The 24,214-nt window shown below is 40.6% G+C and overlaps 1 protein-coding gene across 2 annotated transcripts; it reads right to left on the bottom strand.

The window, feature by feature from the left end:
• Positions 1-1,339: 1,339 nt before the first annotated feature.
• LOC149068479 (uncharacterized) lies at positions 1,340-24,074 on the bottom strand. 2 transcript variants are annotated; one of them, XM_089251589.1, is made up of 2 exons: positions 23,905-24,068; positions 1,340-3,131 (listed from the first exon to the last, which is right to left on the bottom strand). In XM_089251589.1, the coding sequence occupies exon 2, from the start codon at positions 2,994-2,996 to the stop codon at positions 2,004-2,006; it is 993 nt and encodes a 330-aa protein (XP_089107715.1). In that variant the 5' UTR covers positions 2,997-3,131; positions 23,905-24,068; the 3' UTR covers positions 1,340-2,003. The 2 variants fall into 2 exon arrangements, 1 of the variants encoding a protein (XP_089107715.1); XR_016195187.1 differs by lacking the exon at positions 1,340-3,131 and adding an exon at positions 14,647-15,506 and having other exon boundaries at positions 23,905-24,074.
• Between the last annotated feature and the right edge of the window lie 140 nt (positions 24,075-24,214).

Genomic DNA, 24,214 nt, shown 5'->3' with positions numbered 1-24,214 from the left:
AGATTTACCAGTTAAATAATATTCTTACATTGAGATGAGTTTAACTTAAGAATAAAGGCATTTCCATGCAAGATTTGAAAAAAATATCGTTGTAGACAATTTATCTTAGTACCGAGTATAATAATTTATAACGATTTATTACTATGAATAATTTTTCCAATTATGTGTAATTAGATATCATTTTAAACGATAATGTTGTCTCTGAATCATGTTACTAAATTAAGTAACGTAATTCAGAGAATTCATTATTATTTATTATAATGAACTTCATAAATTAATAATGAATGAATAATTTTCAATTCCACTAATTTGTCTCCGTTGTTCTCGCCTTCATCGAAAAATGCACGCGCGAGCTTAACGAGTGCTTTCCATTCACATTATCTACCGCTTCGCATAGCAATGACGATAACGAAGATCGCTAGTAACGTTGTGAGAAAAATGAACCTCTAGCGATAGTGAAGTGTAAAAAAAAAACGTAACCACTTAAAAACCGCAAGTCGTCCATTTCTATCATGCTAATGGACGACAAAGACAAAGATGGGTAGAGACAATTCCACTGGTTCTCTTGGGATTGCGCTCACGTCTACGATAGGATATCGGCAGTTCTGTTGCGGAACTCGTATATGGAACGGAACTACTCTCCAGGGGAATTTTTCCGTTCCGAATAGCAAGTGCCATCGTGTAACGTGCTCGAATTCGATTCTTGTTTAAGAGAGAAGATAATCAATCTCCGAGCTGTTCCAGCGAACCGCCATAGTCAGCCAGCCATTTTCATTCATTAAGACATGAATCTGCGCACCGATTCAGTGATCACTACAGATACCATGCGAAAGTCCTTACCGTGTGCTTCAAAGAAAGGACGGAACGTTTCTCTTACAGGTGAAGGGTAACAGCTCACAGTGTCGATTGACCGTGTCAAACTTGCCTTTACAATGCAATCAAAGCCTACGTCCACTGTTGACTAAGGTGAAGTCTACAGTGCCACCCAAAGAGACTTTCACTCGAAGTGGCAGAAAAGTCCGAGCTGTGATTCCACACACTTCTTAACGGGATAAGGGTTATTGTGGAAACACTTTGTGCAAAGTATAACTTCAGCCTCGAAGAGTATAAAAAGCTGTGTAATACTCAGTCGCTTGCCATTTTCATGTGCAGATTTTTAGTTTACGCGCACGCAAGTTGCGTATCAGAACTTTCAGAATTTAATCCTGTTATAGTTCAAAATAAATATTTAAAGTCAATGCATCACTGGGATTTTATTCCGTTGGGCCAAATTTAAAAAAATAAATAAATTTCAAGCAGCTCGTAGCTGCTTAAGTTATCTTTATTAGCCATGCAAACTATGTAAGAGGTATCAGGATGTACTCCCCCCCCCCCCAACCCACTGAAAAACATAATTTTCGTACTCCCTTCAGGTTTAATTTATCGAACAGGCAAAATGAAAGTTAAAAAAATCTTTGGCTCTTCGTCATTTTGTGTTTGTTGACCGAAATCGAGTTCCTCGTGCGTAAGTCTTCCATAAGGGATCTATTGGGTCCCAGGGCTTAGGTAAATTAGAGTAGAGCGGCATATCTGCCGCAAGTTCAGCAGACAAAAGCGTTACTTTGTTTTGAGAGAATCCTTTTTCACGTGATAAAATTTCTCTTCAATGATTCACAAGTGTTGTGAAGCCTCCTAGAGCTCTAATGCATATTTTGCAAACCATTTTTATTTTCTTTGAGATCTAAAAATTACTTCAAACGAGGTTGACTTCACGGCTCTTCCCAATGATTCCTTATGTATTTTTAGAATGATCAGTTATCAATGTCTTTTTCCGTAATCAATGATATATTAACTGCACTGGTTTTTTTTTATTACAATGTAAAAACTGCGAATGTGTGATATTCGAAGAAGGTTTTTCTCTAGTGTGGATTCTTGCATAATGTTTCAACTTGAAATGTAGCTTTTTATGCCTTTTTTTTAGGTTAAATTGACTTGAATAAGCTTGTTTGAGAATTCCACATTCGTTAGGTTTCTCTAGTATGAACCCTTTCGTGCTTCTTTAGAGATATCTTATCTGAATATGCTTGGTTGCAAGTAACACATTCATAAGGCTTCTCTCCAGTATGAACCCTCGCATGACGTTTTAGTACATTTTTTCTTGAAAATACCTTTTTGCAAATACCACATTCATGGGGTTTCACCCCGGAGTGAGTGTTTTCGTGGGTTTTTAGTTGATATTTTTGTGAAAATTGCCATTTGCAAACACCACATTTATAGGGCTTTAATTCGGAATGAATATTTTCGTGCGTTTTTAGACATTTTTTCTGCGAAAATAACTTTTTGCAAACACCACATTCATAGAATTCTTTCGGCTCAGAGTGAGTTTTCTCATGGATTTTCAGATGAACTTTCTGTGAAAACTGCCGTTTGCAAACACCACACTCGTGGGGTTTCACCTCAGAGTGAGTTTTTTCATGCTTTTTCAGATAACTCTTTAGTGAAAATACTTTCTTGCAAACACCACATTCATAGGGCTTCACTCCCGAGTGAGTGCTTTCATGGCAGTTTAGATGGCCCCTATGAGAAAATGTCTTTTTGCAAATACCACACTCATAGGGCTTCACTCCAGAGTGAATTTTTTCATGGACCCTTAGACTACTAATTGCAGAAAAAGCACATTTGCAAATACCACATTCATAGGTCTTCACCCCAGAGTGAGTGTTTTCATGGTGTTTTAGATGACTCCTATCAGAAAATGCTTTTTGGCAAATACCGCACTCGTAGGGCTTCACTCCTGAGTGAATTCTTTCATGGATTTTTAGATGATCCTTTCGCGAAAATATCCGTTTGCAAACACCACATTCATGCCTTCTCTTTGAGTGAACTTTTTTATGGGATGACAAAGCATTTTTTCGTGAAAAAACCCGCTGGCAAACACCACATTCAAAGTGTTTCCCTCCAGTGTGAGTGGGGCTGTTCGATTCTCCTTCACTTGAAGACGAATTTTCCATTTTCATTTCACCAAATGATTAACAGCAACAGAATTCGAATCTAAAAATTAAACTAGCAAGTATCCACCCCTAAAGTGAGAGATTGATTCCACTTTCGGCTGATGTTACAGATCACTTTGGACCAACTTGTGTCTGGAAAACCTACAAAACACAAAAAAAATAGATCAAAAATCATGAATGAATCCGTAGCAATATTATTATGTTGAAAGCATTTGCGGTCATCTACTGTTTTTAAAAATTGCTGCTCAGGCAGGAAATGTAAAAACCGGAAAAATAACCGAAATAAAAAAACGGTTTGCAAGGTTAGCATCGCTACCTTCACACGAATTTTTTGACAGGAAAAACAATAATTCAAAAATAGCCGATAGGTGGCACTGGTACTAGCGACTTCGATGGAAATATGCAAATGAGACGGGTATAAGAACTTGCGCTACTAATCCACAACCAGTCCGTTGTAAACCGTGTATGTGGACCTGATGCACTCTGCCGTTGCTGGATTTGTGACTCGCCTGCAATGTGCTATCCCCTGTGGTGGTGGTGGTGACGTGAAACACACACTGTTGTAATAAACGATTTGGAGGCATTCTATTCGTTATTTGCGTATCTTTTCTTTGACTTGTGTACATCAGCACCACCTATCGGCTGTTTTTAGTTTTTTTTCCTGTCTTAAAAAAATTCCCGTGACCTAGCGATACTACTACTACTTCACCAAACACCAACTCTGGCCATATCGCTATATTGCATTTTAGTGCCATTAGTGAGATGGGTTGGAAGTGAAGGCGCTGTCTATCGGTGGTCGCCTCGAGTTCGTTAGGGAAAATATCTTATCGATATCCTCCCTTGGGTTCGAACCCGGGACCCTGACAACAACCTTCACGATGGTAGACGAGCATCTTACCACCATGCCACTCGGGCTTCCTTGAGCCAACGGCCATACCATGCTGAAAACACCGGTTCTCGTCCGACCTAGCGATACTAACCCTGCAAACCGCTTTTTATTTATGTTATTTTTTTGTTCGCTCCTGGAACCATGCTCGTTTCTCGTACATGCACCAAGTTTCATCACGAAACCCCTATTGGCAGATGAGAGTTAAAGTGTGATTGATTTTGAGTATCCGATCACGTAAATGCTGCTATAGCAGTTTACAATATTGTAACAATTTGTAATTAAAAAAAAATTCCTATTTTGTAATTACAGGGCTGTAATTTAATGAAATTTTGTGTAAGAATAGATACAGTATATAGTCTGTGTGGTCTTTTGAATCAGGTATTTGGTACTACATAATCTTTGGAACCAATATATTTTACCTTTTCTTGCAATGTGTCGAGGAAGAGTATTCATGTAAGTCATAGCATGTACAATATTGTTCTGATTTGTCGTGTATCTCTCTCTCACACAATAAGAGATAATATAACTGCTTAAAAAGACATGCAGTGCAATGTACCACTGTAGAATGAAAACATGAATCGGAATTCTATCCCAGACACGGAATAGGAGTAGAGAAATTGTGAGTTTCCGAGTTGCATTCCCATCTTGTACATATCTTCAATTCGAAATGTGCACACTTGTCATGTACATTTTTCAGTGCGCTTACTCTGGATATATTCTGTAACTGTAAATTCTGCATGAATTTCTCGCGCTGTGCCTTTTTTTGTAATGTTCTTTGCTTGGAGTTTGAGAATCTTGCATAATTTATTTTCTATGTATACATATTGTATTTCCATGTGCATTGTATTTGCATATTATACTTTCCATGCCTACTGTATTTGCCATGCATGAAAGGGCCAAACCGACCAATGTGGACTCACCTGGAAGCCCACCAACAATAGAAAAGACCCATTAGCTGGCGTGAGCAATTCAGAAACGGAGAGGGAGCATATATTTGGAGAAGAGGGGCAGATATTCTTCTGAAAAAGGCAGAAGACGGTAGAAAGACAGGAAAGAGCAAAGGGACGCAAAAATTAAAAATAATAATGAAGAAGAAGAAGCAAAAAGAAGCAAGGTCAGAAATGCAGGAAAAGGTGAAAAATTCTAGAAAACGGAAGAAAGCGCAGTATTTTTCAGAAAAATTCAAGGAGAGTGGAACTTCGTGTCGGGCATTCGTTGAAATGACGTTCGTAACACACTGGCCCGTTCTTGCTGACCAAAACGTAAAAACGGGGATGAGACTCATTAAATGTATTTCAAGACGACGCGGATGATTGTGACAGATAATCGAAACTGATAGCCCCCCCCCCTCGCACAACCTTCTTCATAAAAGGAATAGGGGGGGGGGTAACTTCCCATTTGCCTCCTCCCCTTCCCTGCTCGGGAGTCTCTCAAAGCGTACATAATTTGCGCGAAACATAATCGTTTTACGTCACGTTACGCATGTAAAGCCTTGTTTTCCTAGGAATAGGTGTTTTATGCCGCGTGAACCGCACTGGATCATTTCGCGTCGGCAGAAACGTGTTATATGATCACGCTACGCGTTTGTGTTTTCCTAGCATGGCGCATCAGCTCAGAGGGCGGCTGTATATTATATGGCCTTGGCATCAGCTACTCTATCGTCTGCATGCTCCGGTTTGAAGGGGAAAAAAAGAAAACACAACAAAATGAAGGGAAGATCAGTGAAACGCGCGGCACACTACGCATTTGACTCCTCCAGAAGCAGTCCGCCAATAACGCCCGACGTAAAGCGCTGTCGTGAGACGTATTGCGCTCTGTAGGAAAACAGTCATACTGCTTTTCTTATTGGTGAGTGGACGGAGTGTCGCGCTGGGTAATTCAAGTTGCACGCAGCACGGAAAACCTGTTCTTAGGAAAACCTGGCTTAAAAGAATGGTTCACTGAACCTCTGCCTCGGCACCTCGCCCCAGCACGTTACGTCCCCGGTACATTTGGCCCACGGAAATTTCGCTTGCCCAACCGTATGAGCGACCTTATCAAGTGAGTCAGACGTTTTTCCCTTGACATTTCGCCTACCCTGACTGTATGAGTGAACAAATGAGTGACCGTATGAATTATCAAGTGAGTTGGAAGTTAACCCCCTGACAATATGAGTGTCCCAGTGAGTAACCCTATGAGATGAGTGATCAAGTGAGCTGGACATTTACTCAGTTGGTCACCCATATGGTCAATCACTTTAAGACCAGACATAACCCAGGCTCTGTCCCTTGGTGGTCGGCTTAAGTTGGTTTCCTGTGGTTCCCAACTTCGAGGCGCAAATGCGAGCCGATCTCCCCATTAAAAAGTCTCGCCACAGAGAGCAACAGGCCTACAACGATTAATTATTCAATCATTACACTTCACTCATAGTTAGAAAAAGTGGTGGCAGATGGCAGCACTACACATAACAAGCATTACACAGAAGCAAAATGAAAAATTTTTACAAAAAATTGAAAAAGAAATCTGCTAAAATTTGTTGCAATACATTTTTTGCAAAATTTTCAAAGTAAAAGAAATATCATATGCATACAAATTTGCAAGTTGCTAAGATTCAAAATGAAAAATAAAAAATATGATACTTAAAGAAAAAATTAAAAACTTATATGAAGCAACTTTTTGCAAGGACAAGTACATTCAATTTTAGCAAAAAGAGCAGGCAAATTGAACATTTTGCAACAAGAACTATGCGCACAACATTCAGGGGAAATAACAATATTACACTGTGCGGCGAAAAAGAGAAACTATTTATGATAGAACAAATATGGTCAATCACTGACTTGCACACTGATAAAGCCAATCACTTGGCCACTCAATTGGTCACTTCCTCAATTACTCACTTGGTCATTCATGCGATCACATGGTCATTTACTCAATCATGCAATCACTCACGTTCACATACTCATACACTCATTCGGTCATTCATTTGGTCACTCGGTCAATCACTTTGGTATCTCACTTGGTCACTCACCCAATTATATGGTGACTCACCAAATCATTCGGTCACTCACACAGTCAGTCACTCATACGCTCAGGGCAGGTGAAATGTCACGGGGGTGTTATGTTGAATTGTCAAAATTCATCATAACATTACATTAACTTAATCTTAAAATAGTTTTAATTGTAGAGAAAAGAAAAGATTATTATATTGAATAGATTTTGCCTTATGTTGTATTTGTACAGTGGAATCTTACATAATTAATCATTTGATTATACCGATATTTAATTGTATATATTATGGTACATATAATAATAATAATAGTGGAAAGCAAAATCTATTCTATAGAAAGTTTAGGCCTTAAGATACAGTTGTACACGGTACTGCTGCCTTGGGGCCCCAGATGAGAAACACGGGTCGAATTACAAAGGGTTGTAAGAGAGTGAAGGAGATGGTCATCGAGCCATATAAGGTAATGTTTGTTTTTCAGGGGGTGTGATTAAGGGTCCTTGGCGAGAAGAATTTCTCCGAAGGTCTTAACGGTCCCCTTAAGTTTTCCCCTTTTTTCTGTTGTACCTCATTCCCCCCCCCCCCCCTCTCTCCCTTCTCCGCCAACTGTAAATTAAAACGCCGAATAATTCCCTTCAGGAGCTGTACTCAGTACAATTTCATATAGTTTTGGATCGCCAAGGGGCCTTTTTAACATACCCTCTGGGAAAATTCGCTCGCAGTCTCGGGAGAGATAATTTTTCAACACGACTGTCGGAGGAGAGTTTTTTTTTTTTTGCTCTCGCTTGTAATTGAAGCTTGCGCGAGTTATATATGTTCGTTCGCTGGTGATTTGAATTTACTATGTGCCTCGAGTATTCACGACTCCTGTGTTCTCGAGTAAATCGCGTGCGTCTACCGCTATGTGCTAATCAATGTGTGTACAATCGTTAAGATTGTACGAAAGAGCAGAAATCATATGGATGGAGGGTCTGGATCAATGGTCATTCCAGCAATTACTATGATAGAGGACGGCTTCGCCTTCCAAAAGGCCGATAGTAGCCAGCTAGCGATAGTAGCCAGTCGGTGAGTGCCCCTACCAACCTGTTCCTGAGAGGTGCTCTTAACAACAGGAGTGCTCCTACGAACCTGCTCTGGAAAGGTGTTCCTAACAACAGGAAGGATTCCTAGCCGCCAGTGACCTGCAGAATATGCGGGAAAATAAATTCCGTCTTCATTATGGACAAACCTCCATGCTCACCTTTTCGAGCTTCAACCGTAGTTTGCATAAATAGACAGAACGATAATATGTAAGTTTTTTTTATTTAAATCATTGTAAAGCGATGTTGTTTTTTTTTTGTCTCGGAAAATCTAACCTTCATTTGGTAGATGTTTGCATTTATCTGTATAACCTTTTTAATTGTTAAAAGGTAGCTACCTACACCATTATTTTCTATTGTTAAAAATTAAATATCTTCTTTTCCTTAAAATTTGACTCTGATTTACTTGCTCATGAAAGTGTTGTGTTGTTTTCTTTCATCTTATGGATTGCTAAACCCCTTGTCTTGATCCTGCAATATTTATTCGAACCTGGGTGAATGGATTCCAATTTTGAATCAAAGAAAAATATAAATTAAAGAAGAAAGGATCAAGACAGGGGCGAAATTTCCGGATCCCAAAGGAATTTGGTTGAGCGCTATTTGATCGGGCTCTCATTCTATTTCTGTCAAACTGCACACAACGGCTCTGAGAGACGTCGCCAAACTTCGCCAAGTGCATCGCGCTGAGTCTAAATTTTTGATGGTCATCTGCAAAGGAATTTGTAGGGATTAAATTTCACCCCTGAACATTTTGTGCACAACTGTCATTGAAACGAGAACTTCGTGGACATCTTTAGTTCAAGAAAGCCTGATTAATCAATGTGGTAAAGGCGCAGTGAGCCAGGCGCGGATCTATGAGGGGGTAATACCCTCTCCCCCAAGCGAAATGTGAATATGATGATATTGCAGTTAATAAATCCGTTGAAAATTACTTGTATCAATATTTTTGATTAAATGACAAATTGAAGAAAACTTCGACTGAAAAAGGGAAAAACCCTGAGGCATTTTATTTTCAAAAAAATCTAGACAGAAATAAAATCTACACTATCTAGGTAAATACGGGACGTATGGTCATCTTTTAATCAACCCTCCCAACCAATACCTTCTAAAGCAGAAGGTGCTTGCTCTAGAAGGTATTGTCCCAACAGAGAGCTCTAGATCCGCCCCTGCAGTGAGCTGATGAACAATCAAGTTCGTCAGCACCGTGTCGACACGTTTTCTGAAACTGGGCAATGTTGAGAAATTGCTAACTGACCCAAGTGGGTCAGCGTTTTATACTGATCGTGGTTATTCATAGTCTACCCTCTGAAGACAGTGTCCCTAGTGTGTTGAAACGGGGTTACGAAAAATCTAGATTTTGCTCGTTATTTGCCGAAATCGATTACTGTGTTGACTATCGGGTAAAGGTCAATGTAAAACATAAATATACAGTGGATCTTCGATTCACGAGTGTTTCTTTTGCAAGACGAGCGAAAATTTTAGAATTTTTTAAACACATTTTGTCTTGATAAACGAAATAGTTCCCGCAGTACGAGTCAGTAAGTATATCAAAGACTCCGGAGCACCAGTCTATATAAGACTTTGGACTTTCGTATGAGAGACTATATGAGGCTTTGCATATTCGCTTTCTAGCGTCACGTTACTACAATTGAAAAAGTCGAAAGTTCACTTTCTCTTACTGCGGGCAAAGCCATCTAGAGAAGGAAATTTTCTGACGAAGGGGGCCACGGAACAGAAAGTTTGGGAAACTATGATTTAAATAATCAACAACACATATTGTGTCTACACATCTCCACGACATCCACTATTTGGCGTAGAATCTTCCTGATTGGCTCACAAATACCGCATACTGATTGGATGTGGGGCATAGAAATCGCCAATTCTGAGCCCGATTATTTCTTTTCCTCACAACGATGATACTGGCACGAGTGAAGTGCGTCAAGTGTATCCTGCCACATGCGTCCAGAGACTGCACTAATGTACGCGGGGTCAATAAACCCCAGTGCACAAATTGCAAAAAGTTCCACACAGCGAACTTTAAAAACTGTGAATTCTCTCCTTATAGCAAAAACTTCAAACAGGCAGAGAAGAAAAAGCGCCCAAAACCCACCAAGGGTATCCAGAGTGCAGCGGAACCGACTTAAACGCCCAAGCCAGTAGCTGTAATCCCGACAACAGCCGAAACGTCCACATCCTACTCGCCAGACACTAGTCTGGACGAAGCAGAAGCTGATCCAATGGACATATTAAAACTGGCCTACCAGGATGTAATGGTCAAACTTACAGAAGAAGAAGGGCTCTCCAGAAATGATGCCATATTCAAAGTCCGACAGGCCATCTTCACTACCCAAGAATGGGTGAATGCGGTGCTCGCAACTCCTGAGAACAAGAAAACTATGGATGACTTTGCACGGCGAATGAGGGAAAGACGCCAACAAAATTCATCGAAGGATACCATCGCCTAATTCCTGGCAACTTGTCTCCGGCCGCCCCCCCCCCCTCTTTTTTCTTCCCCCTTCTTTTTTGTAGCGTCCTCTTTCTAAATGTCTTTTTATCTTATTTTTATAATTTCTCTACCTCTTCCAGCAAAAATCCAAAAAAAATTTTCTTCACAGGTCAACAGCCAATCCTGAGCAGGCGAGCCCTAAGCCAATGGCATTCTGTCACTGGACTTCGGCTATTTTTTTCTTTTCTCTTATAGGTGCAGTTGGTCTCGGCGACATTTTATCTGCGAAAAGTTTAATCGGTGGAGCTTTAACTTAATTCCCAAATTTGTCCTTACACCGCGTCTTACACACATTTTCACATACACTCACTCTCACCTCACAAGATAAGTCACTCCTATAGTGACCCATGGATAAGACCAGTAGAGTGGCCTTTAAAAATGTGCCACGGAACTGGCAAATTAGGCTCTATTCAGCTCAGCTCAGATACTGGCACGAGCAGGGAATTTTTTTTCCCTGAATATTCTCAGGGAAAATGGACTACTTAATGACTTCACAAGCAGACTGTGGGGGTGGGGGGGGGTGCTTCTATCTCTAGGAGGTGCTAGCTCAGGACGGATCTTCTTTTGTTTGTACTATTAAATCACATAATTGGAACCCAGCTCTAAAGGTACTATAAAGAGTGCATAGGTAACAGCACGCGCAGCATTTTATTGGCGAACCTTTGATCCTAAAGGCATACTCCCAATTAAAAAAGTAGCTAAATAACGTGTAGAACTTGACTACGACATTCATGTTGCAAGGGGTTGTATAGTAATTGAAATGAAATACATATATGGACCACTATTTTTCTATAAAAAAAATTGATATGTAAACCTTCCTTTCTTTCAAACCGAGCCAAGTGATTATTTTTGAGGACCTACCTAAAAAAAATCCCCCTTTCAAGCTTTGCGTCACGATTACGCATTTAAAATTTGCATGCATTCAATAGTTTCCATAAACTTTTGGGACGCGTAATTTCAACAGACTAACGATTATAAATGCAATTCTTATTCTTTTGTGATAAATGCTCTATATATTATTGAAAAAAAGGGCTTTCTCTTTTCTGTGAAAAAATCCATTACACCACATGCAACAAAAGTTATACAGAATAAACAGGAGTCTATAAACTTATGGAACATAGATATGTACATCTGATCATTTTTGTCTCACTGCTGTCATTTTCTGCACACAAGGTCTAAGTAGACCGGAACCTACATTTCCTTGCCGAATCCGAACGGCAGCGTTCGATATTGTAATTTTTTTCACATACAGTATTTCACCCAGAGGCCCCCGAGCCGTTCCCGGCAGGGTCGGATAAGACGGCATAGGCTGTGCCAGAAGTGTGTGTGTTTGTGTACGTAACAGTCTGAGTGCATATCTAGTGTTGTGTATGATTTTTCAGGGCTGCCGTCTATATTTCAGAAGTGAAGTGTGATGATTGAATATTTGTACCGACGTAGGCCTAGTGTTCTCTGGGGCGAGGCATCTTTAACGGGGAGATCGGCTCGCATTATCGCGGGTGGAACCATAGAGGGTTAAGATGGCATAAAAGGGTAGGCCGTTTGTTAACCCTAGTTGTGTGTGCATTTTGAATGTTGTAAAGCGTGTTACTCGCTCTCGGAGATTTTTTTAGTGGGGGGGGGGGTGGTGAGGATCACAGCATTTGCACGTCGAAGTCAGGAAACCAAATACAGTGGATCCTAATGTCGTCAGCCGGGTTCAAATCCGGATCTTCACTATGCTAGTCCTCACATGATCGCACATGAGTAGGATTTATGCGTCTAGAAAACAGCGCGAATATTTTATTTCACTATTACAGGGGTGGGAAGTGACAAAGTCTATTTCGGAGCAGTTTTAGAGCAGCAAAATATAGGATTCGGAGCAGGTATTTATAAATTAGAGCAGCGAAATTAACAAGAATATTTTCGTTAACTCTCATCCCTTTTCAAAATAAAACAACTGCACTGTCTTTTGTTATCAAACATCTTTTCATTGCAAGACAACGTCTCGTACTGCTCCAAAGTCGAGACTAGCGTATCACCAGTGTATCAACAGGGTGCGCCAATAGGATATAGCACAATGCTAGAAATACAAAAGAGATTTCAAGACGGGTACACTCTACGTGAAGTATACGACAAATTCTTTAGCGTAAGCGCTAGATTTCATACTTTCTTTACGAAGCATGCTATGCTATATGAAACCCCCCAGAGACTTTCAAACAGCCTGCGTCGTTTTCTGGGGACCCCCTGGTACTGGCAAATCTGCACAAGCTGCACTCAACTATCCTGATGCGTACCACAAGATGAGAGGTGACTGGTGGGACGGATACACAGACTAAGATGTCGTTATCATCAACGACTTCTACTCCTGGCTGACCTTTGATTCGCTCTTGAGACTCATAGACCGTTATCCTCTACGTGTACCCGTAAAAGGAGCGTTCGTACAGTTCAAGGCACGTTTCGTTATCATAACATCTAATCAGGACCCGTTCGACTGGTATCCTAATATCGTAAACAGATCTGCTCTATTCAGAAGATTAAATATTATCATGCACTTTGATCAGGATCTCAAGGACTCTTATCACGGACAGCACACTTATCTAAAAGCACAAGGTACAGAGTCCAACGTGTGCCAAGTTCCGTTATTTCCTATAAGTATAGGAACGAGGTCAAAGACTACAGCACAGCATACTAGTTTGTTTTTTTGTTTCTGGTGTTTCAGGCTTTTGACACCTTGTTTGAAAGAGCGGCTGTCATACAATTTTTCGCACCATTTAAGATGATTTTTGCTTACCGAGGGCACTATTTGCTCTCTTGAAAGGCAGCACTTCAAATGGGCTAAAAATTTTCTATTAGTTTTCAATTCTTTTATACTCGGAAAAAAATTGTTGCAAAATGAGAGAGAGTTTCGGAAGAATCAACCAGCACCTCCTAGAGATAGAAGGCCTCCGCAGTCTGCTTGTGACGTCAGTAAGTAGTCCATTTTTCCTCAGAATATTCAAGTAAAAAAAAATTCCCTGCTTGTGCCAGTATCATCGTTGTGAGGAAAAGAAATGATCGGGCTCAGAATTGGCGATTTCTATGCCCCACATAAAATCACCATGCGGTATTTGTGAGCCAGTTAAGAAGATTCTACGCGAAAATAAGAAGAAACTAAATAGGATGCTGTGTTTCAAAATGTGACAAACTTGCTACGTAGTCTGAATGACGTTTATGGAAAACAGTGCAGAGGCCTTCTGTCTCTAGGAGGTGCTGAGCCAACACGATGCTTGGTGATTCAGAACTCATTATTTGGCGAGATTGGCAACCTGACACTCGGTGTTTGGCGATCTGATACTCGTTATTCGGCAAGGTTTCTAAATTAGCATTCGTAATTCGGCGGACATGCGCCTTTTACTCCCGGAATGAAATTCTTTTCACGAAACATCGGGATTTGACGCAATGACGATCGACTAGTAATTTCTGCTGCTTCCAGTGGCGACTTTTTTTTTGGAAAACGGAAACTGACTCACATTTGCGCTTTAAAGCTGGAAGACCATCGCAAACCATCTTCAGTTGCACGATCACAGATATTATCGGGGTTTTGCGATGGAAAGTCCGTCCGATGAGGGGCCGAGAGTTTAAATAAGGCGATGGTTGAAGTACCGTGGAATAAAACGCGCTCTTCACGGAAAGAAACGTTTCGCGGCAAGTAGGATCAATTTTTTCTTTTTTTGCGTTCTTTCCGAAATTCCGGGCATACTGAAGCAAAATTCGCTATTTGGCGCAGAAAAATACGAAAATACACTATTGGAGCAGGATGCGCAAGATGTTAATTTTGGCGCAGTGCAGCGCAATTGGAGCATAGTTCCCACCTCTGCTGTTACCAGAGCCGGATGTAGGCTTTACGGAGCCCTAGGCTATTGGGGACCTCATATGTGCATTGGGATTACTGACCAATGGGTAAAAGTCACAGAACATTTGTAATGGGAAGTAACAAAATTTGATCTTTGACCAACTTCTCCAAGAAAAAACAGTTTGCGATTTTTAAGGCTCTATGAAGACCTCGGGTTCCTAGCCCGTCTAGTTTACGGGGGAAATTTAGCACTGGCCACTACCGTTAACAACAATGAAGTAGAAACATAACCTTTCTTCATATTTTATCAGAAAACCTTTATCATCTCTTAGTTTAATGTATCAAAGTTTCACTATTCACTCACTATACATTATAAATTAATACGTAAAAGTGAAAAGCTTTTATTCACTATTTTATGAATATGGAAAAAAAAATTCATTTTCTTGTTTTTTCGAAAACATTAATGAGGTGTTTCGATTCGGATTATGGAAAATCGCATTCCCTTTGGCTTCTCCCGAATGTGAACTCCTTTATGACTGTTTAAAGTTTCCATATGAGAAAACGTTTTATTACAAACATCACATTCATATGGTTTCTCTCCCGTGTGAATTCTCAAGTGCTGCTTTAAATTCCCGGTTTGAGAAAAAGTTTTACCACAAAAATCGCACTTATATGGCTTCTCCCCAGAATGAACTCTTTTGTGAATCTTCATACTTCCCTTTTGAGAAAACGTTCTACCACAGACATCACACTTATACGGTTTCTCTCCAGTGTGAACTCGTTCATGACTCTTTAAACGTCCGATTTCTGGAAACATTTTACCGCAAAAATCGCACTCATACGGCTTTTCTCCGGTATGAACTCTTTTGTGAAAATTCAATTTTCCGATGTGAGAAAACATTTTACCACAAAATTCGCACTCGTGTGGCATCTCTCCAGTGCGAACTCTTTTGTGTCCGTTCGAATCAGAACGTTTTGGAATACCTTTGCTGCTGCATTCACCCTTATGGCGATCTTCAGTATGGAAGGGATCTGTAGCGATTGGATCAGAGCGCTTCACACTTAATTTCGCCGGGATCGGAACGCAACTGGAATCACATCCATCTACATTATGATCGTCATCTGATGTCGTACGAGATGATTCATCCATTTCAAAAGAGTAAGAAGCATATCATTTATGTTTTATTGACAGCAGAAGGTTATTTTTTTTTCCCCTTCGAGACTTTTATAAGGATCTTCAGTCACCTGAAAAAAGAGAGGTCTCATAACAATTTATGTAAGTGAATGCATATTGTGCTATACATAGACACTTTAGTGTAATTCATTACCCCAACAACGGCTTTAACATGGCGCGTCTTTCATTAAAGTTGGGCGCGGTAGCCCAGGTACATGGTCGAGAAGATATTGTTGGATGTTTTCTCCCCAGCATGGTCCAACCACACGGTTAAAGGGCTAATATCCCGGAAGGGACAGAGGCATGGTCCGACAGAGGTTGACAAGATACTCGCCTAATGTACCAAGGGATGTAGTTGTCATGAGTTCAATACCCGATTCGTCGTTGTGAAAATCTTTCCTTGACGCAGTACAATAGAAAAGTCGATAAAATGATCATAGAACACGTTGCTACCGCCGCGAGTCTCTCCCTCGGAAGGATTAGTACGCTAACCTCTGGGTGAAATACTGTATGTGAAAAAAAATTACAATATCGAACGCTGCCGTTCGGATTCGGCAAGGAAATGTAGGTTCCGGTCTACTTAGACCTTGTGTGCAGAAAATGACAGCAGTGAGACAAAAATGATCAGATGTACATATCTATGTTCCATAAGTTTATAGACTCCTGTTTATTCTGTATAACTTTTGTTGCATGTGGTGTAATGGATTTTTTCACAGAAAAATCCTTTTTTTCAATAATATATAGAGCATTTATCACAAAATAATAAGAATTGCATTTATAATCGTTAGTCTGTTGAAATTACGCGTCCCAAAAGTTTATGGAAACTATTGAATGCATGCAAATTTTAAATGCGTAATCGTGACGCAAAGCTTGAAACCTATAAATGTGCTGAAAGACGGAATTAAAGTGCGAGAATATCTTCTGTTCACATGACGGCAAAAATGACTTCGCTATCAGTGGACGAGATCAACAAAATTTTGAGATTGAGATTACAAAGTTAGCCAGTTGAATATTTTTCAAAGGCATTAAATCGTTGCAAAAGCATAATTTATCACATTTTAGTCATTAAGACGACTCACCATCCAAAATCACGTTTTGGAAGACCTCAATATACGGCTTCACGAGATGATAGGTTGACAAAAAGAATGGTGTCTATACCCACGTGATGTTTCTTTGTGGAATTTCTCGGGCTTCTGGTTTGAATTATATCGCCAGATACGGCTTTAAGAAGGAATTTAAAAACTTGTTTTATAGTTCATATGAAAATTGTCCGTCAACTAGTTTTTCAAAGCAAATGCGGGCCGACCTACACGTTAAAAAGTCTTGCCACATAGAGTAAAAAGCCTACAACGGTACAATTATTCAATCATCACACTTCAATCATAGTTAGAAAAATTGATGGCAGCAAACTCGTAGCCGGTCAATTTGTCGCAATCAACTTGTCGCGCTCAACTCGTCGCGCATCAATTTGTCGCAGTGCCAATTCGTCGCGGTACAAATTCGTCGCAGAGCCAATTCGTCGCGATACAAATTCGTCGCGGTACAAATTCGTCGCGATACAAATTCGTCGCGGTACAAATTCGTCGCAGAGCCAATTCGTCGCGGTACAAATTCGTCGCAGAGCCAATTCGTCGCGGTACAAATTCGTCGCAGTGACAATTTGTCGTGTAACCAATTCGTCGGGACGTCAATTTATCGCAGAGTCAACTCGTCACGCGATCTGTATGTAGGTTTTTTTTGTCTCATACGTGAAAAAATAAACATGAAGAAAAGTTTTTTTCCATCAAGAAATGCACACAGTTTACTAAATTTTTTTTTTTGTCATTTCGAAAAAAATCATCGAAATTACATCGAAATTAAAATTACAATTGATATTAATGTTTTATTATTTAATTATTGTAAATGTTAAAAAAATCATTTTTTCTATGATAAAATTTTAAAATTCTGTAAAAAAATGTCGGTGTTTATGATATTCCCCAAATTACAGTACAGCGGAGGCTGTCTTTAAGTGTAAACTTGTATCTGTCCCATGTGGAATCGAGACTCCCACCAACATTAACCACTACAGTATCTCCACAAGAACCTGAAATAATTAATAATTTAATTTAATTAATATTTCATTTTCACCGGATAAGCCACACTTGTCGCTTTCTCTCGAGATTTGCATTACTCGTAGCGAGGGGAGTTGGGGCGCACACCGAGATGATAAATTGCGATCACATACATTTTCAAAATTTAATTTGCACCGGATAAGTTGCTCAAGTTAAAAACTCAAAAAATCCAACCAATAAAGTTCATAGGTTACATTCGAGCAAATGCAACCGATAATCTTATTGGTTGAATTTTTCAAGTTTTATAAAAGGACTTTTAGAACACTTTCATAGTGTAATGCTAGCCTTAGATATATTGTCGGTAAAAAATTCCTCAAAGATGTATTCCCTACATGGCAGATACATATTCAATAGTGAATTAGGGCCATTCAAGTATTACGTGAGCAGATTTTCAGCCATTTTTGACCCCCTCCCCCTTGTCAGCAAAAATCAGCAAAACACTGACCCCCATCCCCTCCCCCGTCAGCAAAATTTCACCAGAAGCTTAGAATATTTCATATCTTCAAAAAGGGGTGGTTGATGACGTAAGCGACCTTCAACCCCCCCCCCCCCCGCCATCAAAAGTCAACAAATCCGAAACTCCCTCCCCGATCCTGACGTAATACTTGAATGACCCCTTAGGCAAATTGTGCTTTGGGATGGGCATTGATCCTAATTTATCATCTTGGTGTGTTCCCGCAACACCCCTCGCTGCGAGAAATGGAGATCCCGCCAGAAAGCGGGAGTGCGGCTTATACGGTGAAAATTTAATTTTGAAAATTTATTTTATCGTAATTTATCATCTTGGTGTGTTCGCCCAACGCCACTCGCTGTGAGAAATGGAGATCCCGCCAGAAAGCGGGAGTGCGGCTTATACGGTGAAAATTTAATTTTGAAAATTTATTTTATCGTAATTTATCATCTTGGTGTGTTCGCCCAACGCCACTCGCTGCGAGAAATGGAGATCCCGCCAGAAAGCGGGAGTGCGGCTTATACGGTGAAAATTTAATTTTGAAAATTTATTTTATCGTAATTTATCATCTTGGTGTGTTCGCCCAACGCCACTCGCTGCGAGAAATGGAGATCCCGCCAGAAAGCGGGAGTGCGGCTTATACGGTGAAAATTTAATTTTGAAAATTTATTTTATCGTAATTTATCATCTTGGTGTGTTCGCCCAACGCCACTCGCTGTGAGAAATGGAGATCCCGCCAGAAAGCGGGAGTGCGGCTTATACGGTGAAAATTTAATTTTGAAAATTTATTTTATCGTAATTTATCATCTTGGTGTGTTCGCCCAACGCCACTCGCTGCGAGAAATGGAGATCCCGCCAGAAAGCGGGAGTGCGGCTTATACGGTGAAAATTTAATTTTGAAAATTTATTTTATCGTAATTTATCATCTTGGTGTGTTCGCCCAACGCCACTCGCTGTGAGAAATGGAGTTCCCGCCAGAAAGCGGGAGTGCGGCTTATACGGTGAAAATTTAATTTTGAAAATTTATTTTATCGTAATTTATCATCTTGGTGTGTTCGCCCAACGCCCCTCGCTGCGAGAAATGGAGATCCCGCCAGAAAGCGGGAGTGCGGCTTATACGGTGAAAATTTAATTTTGAAAATTTATTTTATCGTAATTTATCATCTTGGTGTGTTCGCCCAACGCCACTCGCTGTGAGAAATGGAGTTCCCGCCAGAAAGCGGGAGTGCGGCTTATACGGTGAAAATTTAATTTTGAAAATTTATTTTATCGTAATTTATCATCTTGGTGTGTTCGCCCAACGCCCCTCGCTGCGAGAAATGGAGATCCCGCCAGAAAGCGGGAGTGCGGCTTATACGGTGAAAATTTAATTTTGAAAATTTATTTTATCGTAATTTATCATCTTGGTGTGTTCGCCCAACGCCACTCGCTGCGAGAAATGGAGATCCCGCCAGAAAGCGGGAAGTGTGGCATGAATACCATGAAAATTTAATTTTGAAAATTTATTTTATCGTAATTTATCATCTTGGTGTGTTCGCCCAACGCCACTCGCTGCGAGAAATGGAGATCCCGCCAGAAAGCGGGAGTGCGGCTTATACGGTGAAAATTTAATTTTGAAAATTTATTTTATCATAACTTATCTATCATCTTCGTGTGTTCGCCCAACGCCCCTCGCTGCGAGAAATGGAGATCCCGCCAGAAAGCGGGAAGTGTGGCATGAATACCATGAAAACTGAATTTTGAAAATTTATTTTATCGTAATTTATCATCTTGGTGTGTTCGCCCAACGCCACTCGCTGCGAGAAATGGAGATCCCGCCAGAAAGCGGGAGTGCGGCTTATACGGTGAAAATTTAATTTTGAAAATTTATTTTATCATAACTTATCTATCATCTTCGTGTGTTCGCCCAACGCCCCTCGCTGCGAGAAATGGAGATCCCGCCAGAAAGCGGGAAGTGTGGCATGAATACCATGAAAACTGAATTTTGAAAATTTATTTGATCGGCGTACTGACTCTGCGACAAATTTGTACCGCGACGAACTGATTCTGCGACAAATTCGTACCGCGACGAACTGATTCTGCGACAAATTTGTACCGCGACGAACTGACTCTGCGACAAATTTGTACCGCGACGAAATGAGTCTGCGACAAATTTTCACCGCGACGAACTGACTCTGCGACAAATTTGTACCGCGACGAACTGACTCTGCGACAAATTTGTACCGCGACGAGTTTGTAGCACGACGAATTGACGCTGCGACAAATTGATTGCGACGAATTGTCGTGCGACAAGTTGATCGCGACGAATTGACCTAGACCCCAGCAAACTACATATAGCAAGCATTACACAGAAACAAACCTCACGTCAGGTTCACAACAAGTGCACGCACATCTTATCAAGTACCAATTTGTTATATATATAGGAAAGAGAAAATTCAACTGCCTGCGGGGAATCGAACCTACTTCCTTTCACTTTCCGTACATGGACAAAAATTAAATTACCAAGTAATAAGTGTGAAGAATAAACAAACAACATTATCAGTTAGTTATGTTGGCTTTCTTCACACGTATCAACATGAGCAAACAAAACTAATATTACCATTCGGAATCACCGTCCTGGAAGGCCCGTGATTTAGGGGGGGGGGGACCAAGGGGTGGATGCTGCCCCCTCCCGGCTTTTGAAAATACACTAAAAATGATATATATATATACATAAATTGAGTACACGTGCTTTGACCCCTCCCCCTCTGGAAAAAATTGAAATGACGGTCCTGCGTCCTGGACCATAGTTCCTGGTTCGAGTAATTGATTACCGGATACTCATATTTACCAATATGTGAGCTTGGGCTTATACATAATCACCGTTGAATAGGATAAATTCCCGATTTATGAACAAAAATGAATAAATTAGAGTTTGAAAAAAAAAATTAGTTTGTCTAATTTTACTGTCCGCTAACGGGGAGTGAAATACATTACAGCCCTATTCCATGGGACCGGGGATCCGAAAAGTGTCCGTTAAATGGCGTACGCAAGGGGGGGGGGATTCTAACACCCCCCCCCCCTCCGAGCCAAGATTATAGCGTTATTTTTCAGGAAAAAACGTAACCTCTACCCCCCCCCCCCCAAGAAGATTCTGCGTACGCCTATGAATGGGGGAGTGCCCGTTAATGGAGGTTCTAATGTATATCTTCGCATCAGCCAGCTGTTAAAACCTTCGTATAGATAGCGGAGAGTGACATCATCCTCGGATAAGTCGCCATCTGGTGCCAGTGTCATCAATGTGAGCTTTGCTCTGAGTTAGGTACAACCGTCCATGTGCTGTCCCGTTCAGTGCACACGAGCTCTAAGGAAAGATCGAGATATTCGTTGCCTCTGTAGTCTAGGGCGTTCACCTGGAAAGTGAAAGGAAGTAGGTTCGATTCCCCGCAGGGGCAGTTGAATTTTCCCTCTTTCCTAAATATATTTTCATATTAGCCAGTCAAAAACCTTCGTATGGATAGCGGAGAGTGACATCATCCTTGGATATGTAGTTTAGTAGTAGTAATAGCCCTTTCAAAGCACCACATTCGAACACACAATACACCATGTTTCGAGAGATTGAAGTTGTCCCAAACCTACGTAGCTTATGGAGACAAATAGATCAGTGTTATTTTCAGTGGTGAAAATAAATGTAACTTAGATGGTTCCAATGCATTATACGAGGTATTGTCATCATTTGAGGGAAAAGCTACGCTCATACTTCAGCAGACATCAGGGTAGAGGCTCTGTGATGGTATGGGCGACCTCCACATTTAATGGACACACATCTTTAGCAATCCTAATAAATGACAGACTGGACGCCCAAAAATACACATAGACACTAGAAAATCATTTTATTCTTTAAGCGATGGCCTCCATCGTCCACCCCGTTTCCTACGCGAGCTGGGAGGGGGGAGACGGTGAATACGAGAAATGGCGAGAAGAAAATGAAAACGACGGTTTTTTTCATTTATCATGATGAAATATTACCATGATAAAATGAGAAAAACGAATTCATTAAGTGATCACGTGGATCTGTACTCATGAACAAGAAGTATTAATCATTATACACGAAGTGTAATTGATTAATTTCAATACAACTTCAAGGACAACAAAGAAACAAATAAAAATATGAATAAATACATCGAAATTAATTCTGCATCTATGGAATGGATGAGTATTCAATCAGGATACAATACAGCATTTTAGACATTTCCTCACCATGGGCGGAGATACGGGGAGGGCGTGGGGGGCATTGCCCCCCGGCTTCAAAGGTGGAGTCGATTGATTTAATGTATATGTGTATATATGAATTGGCATCAACATCATTGTGTCCCCCCCCCCCCAGACTACCAAGTCTATCTCCGCCTATGATGCGAGAATTGTTTAGTGACTTCGAAAATTGGAGGCAAACAGCAGGAAGTGTACTTAGTAATAGTCGCAGTTTCATATTCCTAATCTCGATCCCTTATTTAGTCTATAGGAACGTTTCAATGAGTGCTTTAGTAGTGAACTAAATTCCAAGTTGTCAAATGGAACACCCCCCATTCCTACTTAAATCGGAAAATTTCTGCTTAACCAGTAAATCACTTACCAACTGAGCCCATGTAAACGGGCTTTAACACGCGCGTCTGCATATATTTTGAAGTACTTTCAAAGTAGTTTCAACTTAGAATTGAATTTACTACTTAGGGGTCATTCAAGTATTACATCAGCATCGAGAGGGGGAGGGGGTTTAGTATTTGCTGACCTTTGATGACAAGGGGGAGGGAGGGGGGTTTGAAGGCATGTTTTTTCAAGCCGAGCACAACTCAGGTCTATCGCCATGGGCAATTTACTACCTAGTGAGTTGCGCCGGAAGTGTAAGTATGTGTACCTAACAGACTGAGTGCGTATCTAGTGTTGTGTATGATTTTTTAGTGCTGCCATCTATATCTCAGAAGTGAAGTGAGTGAAGTGTAATGACTGAATATTTGTACTGTTTGTAAGACTGTTGCTCTCTGTGGCGAGACTTTTCAACGGGGAGATCGGCTTGCAGGGTTTGAAGGTTGCTTACGTCATCAACCACCCTTTTTGAAGATATGAAATATTCTAAGCTGCTGGCGAAATTTTGCTGACAAGGGGGGGGGGGCGGCTCAGTGTTTTGCTGACTTTTGCTGGCAGGGGGGGGGCGGGGATCAAAAATGGCTACAAATCTGCTTACGTAATACTTGAATGGCCCCTTAACGCGCGTACACGGGCCTTAAGAATGCTGTACTTCCTTTATTGCTTTTATCGTTGTCCAGTTTTTTTCATTTTAACAGCCATGGTATTACCAACTTTTGGCAAAGTTAGCGACTTTTTTCTTTGGCAGGTAAGACGTCCGAAAGCATGAGCCCTTTTTTCAGTCTTGACGACGACTCTTCAAAAAGAAAAATCGCCAACACATCGCTGAAAAGGGATTATACTACAGTTTCAGAAACTGCATGGGGGGGGAAAAATGTTTCTTTAGAAGGTGTCAGCATTTCAATGATAAGTGACGGATCCGAGAACATTTTCGAGATGACCATTGAGACGGGCAAGGTCCTTGACGGACGGCCGTCTTAACGCATGAGAGAATAAGGCCTCAAAAAATGAGAAGTAATTGAATTTTTCGAGAATTTGCAAGGTAGGGAATCAGAAAAATCACTTTGCCCGGGGGCCCGTGATGTTCTTACGACGGCCCTGCCTTGACGGATTGGTTGGCCAACAACGGGGTCCCCTGGGCTTCAAAGTACCAGAAATTTCAGAAAAATATCTCTATTATTACTGATTTTTAAACAAAACGCTAATAAACAAAATTAGTACAAGAGCAACCTACTAAAGAATAAAAGTTTATTTGTTAAAATTGCGCTATGCGCATCCACTAACCTGTACTATAACTCGATCACCGATAAATCCGCCCAAGGAATTAGTGAATTCAACGAAGCAGGAATCCTAATTATATCCTTTGATGACCGATTATGACCATTTAACGATCGAAATCAGGGAGAGCACGATCTCAACTGCAATGCCAGGGTAAACATCGTCGACTGTGACTGCACAAAACTCGGGAGTACACAAAGCGTGAAGTTCGTAGTGGTTGTTGTTTTAGTATATTTTTTTTTCTGAATTATTTTCTATGAAGACATCGTCTTTTCTCACATTTATGACAATGATACACACCAGACAATTCTTGTCA

The sequence above is a fragment of the Pholcus phalangioides genome, unplaced genomic scaffold (assembly GCF_987345545.1).
Source record: "Pholcus phalangioides strain wild (caught in Gottingen) unplaced genomic scaffold, Ppha-v1.0 ptg000027l_1, whole genome shotgun sequence".
Lineage (NCBI taxonomy): Eukaryota > Metazoa > Arthropoda > Arachnida > Araneae > Pholcidae > Pholcus > Pholcus phalangioides.
Note: the sequence above shows the minus strand (reverse complement) of the source record. Positions and strands in the feature narration are given on the sequence as shown.

Bases quoted from the DNA above. Each gene is read 5' to 3' on its own strand.
- LOC149068479 (XM_089251589.1), bottom strand. From the start codon at position 2,996: ATGAAAATGGAAAATTCGTCTTCAAGTGAAGGAGAATCGAACAGCCCC.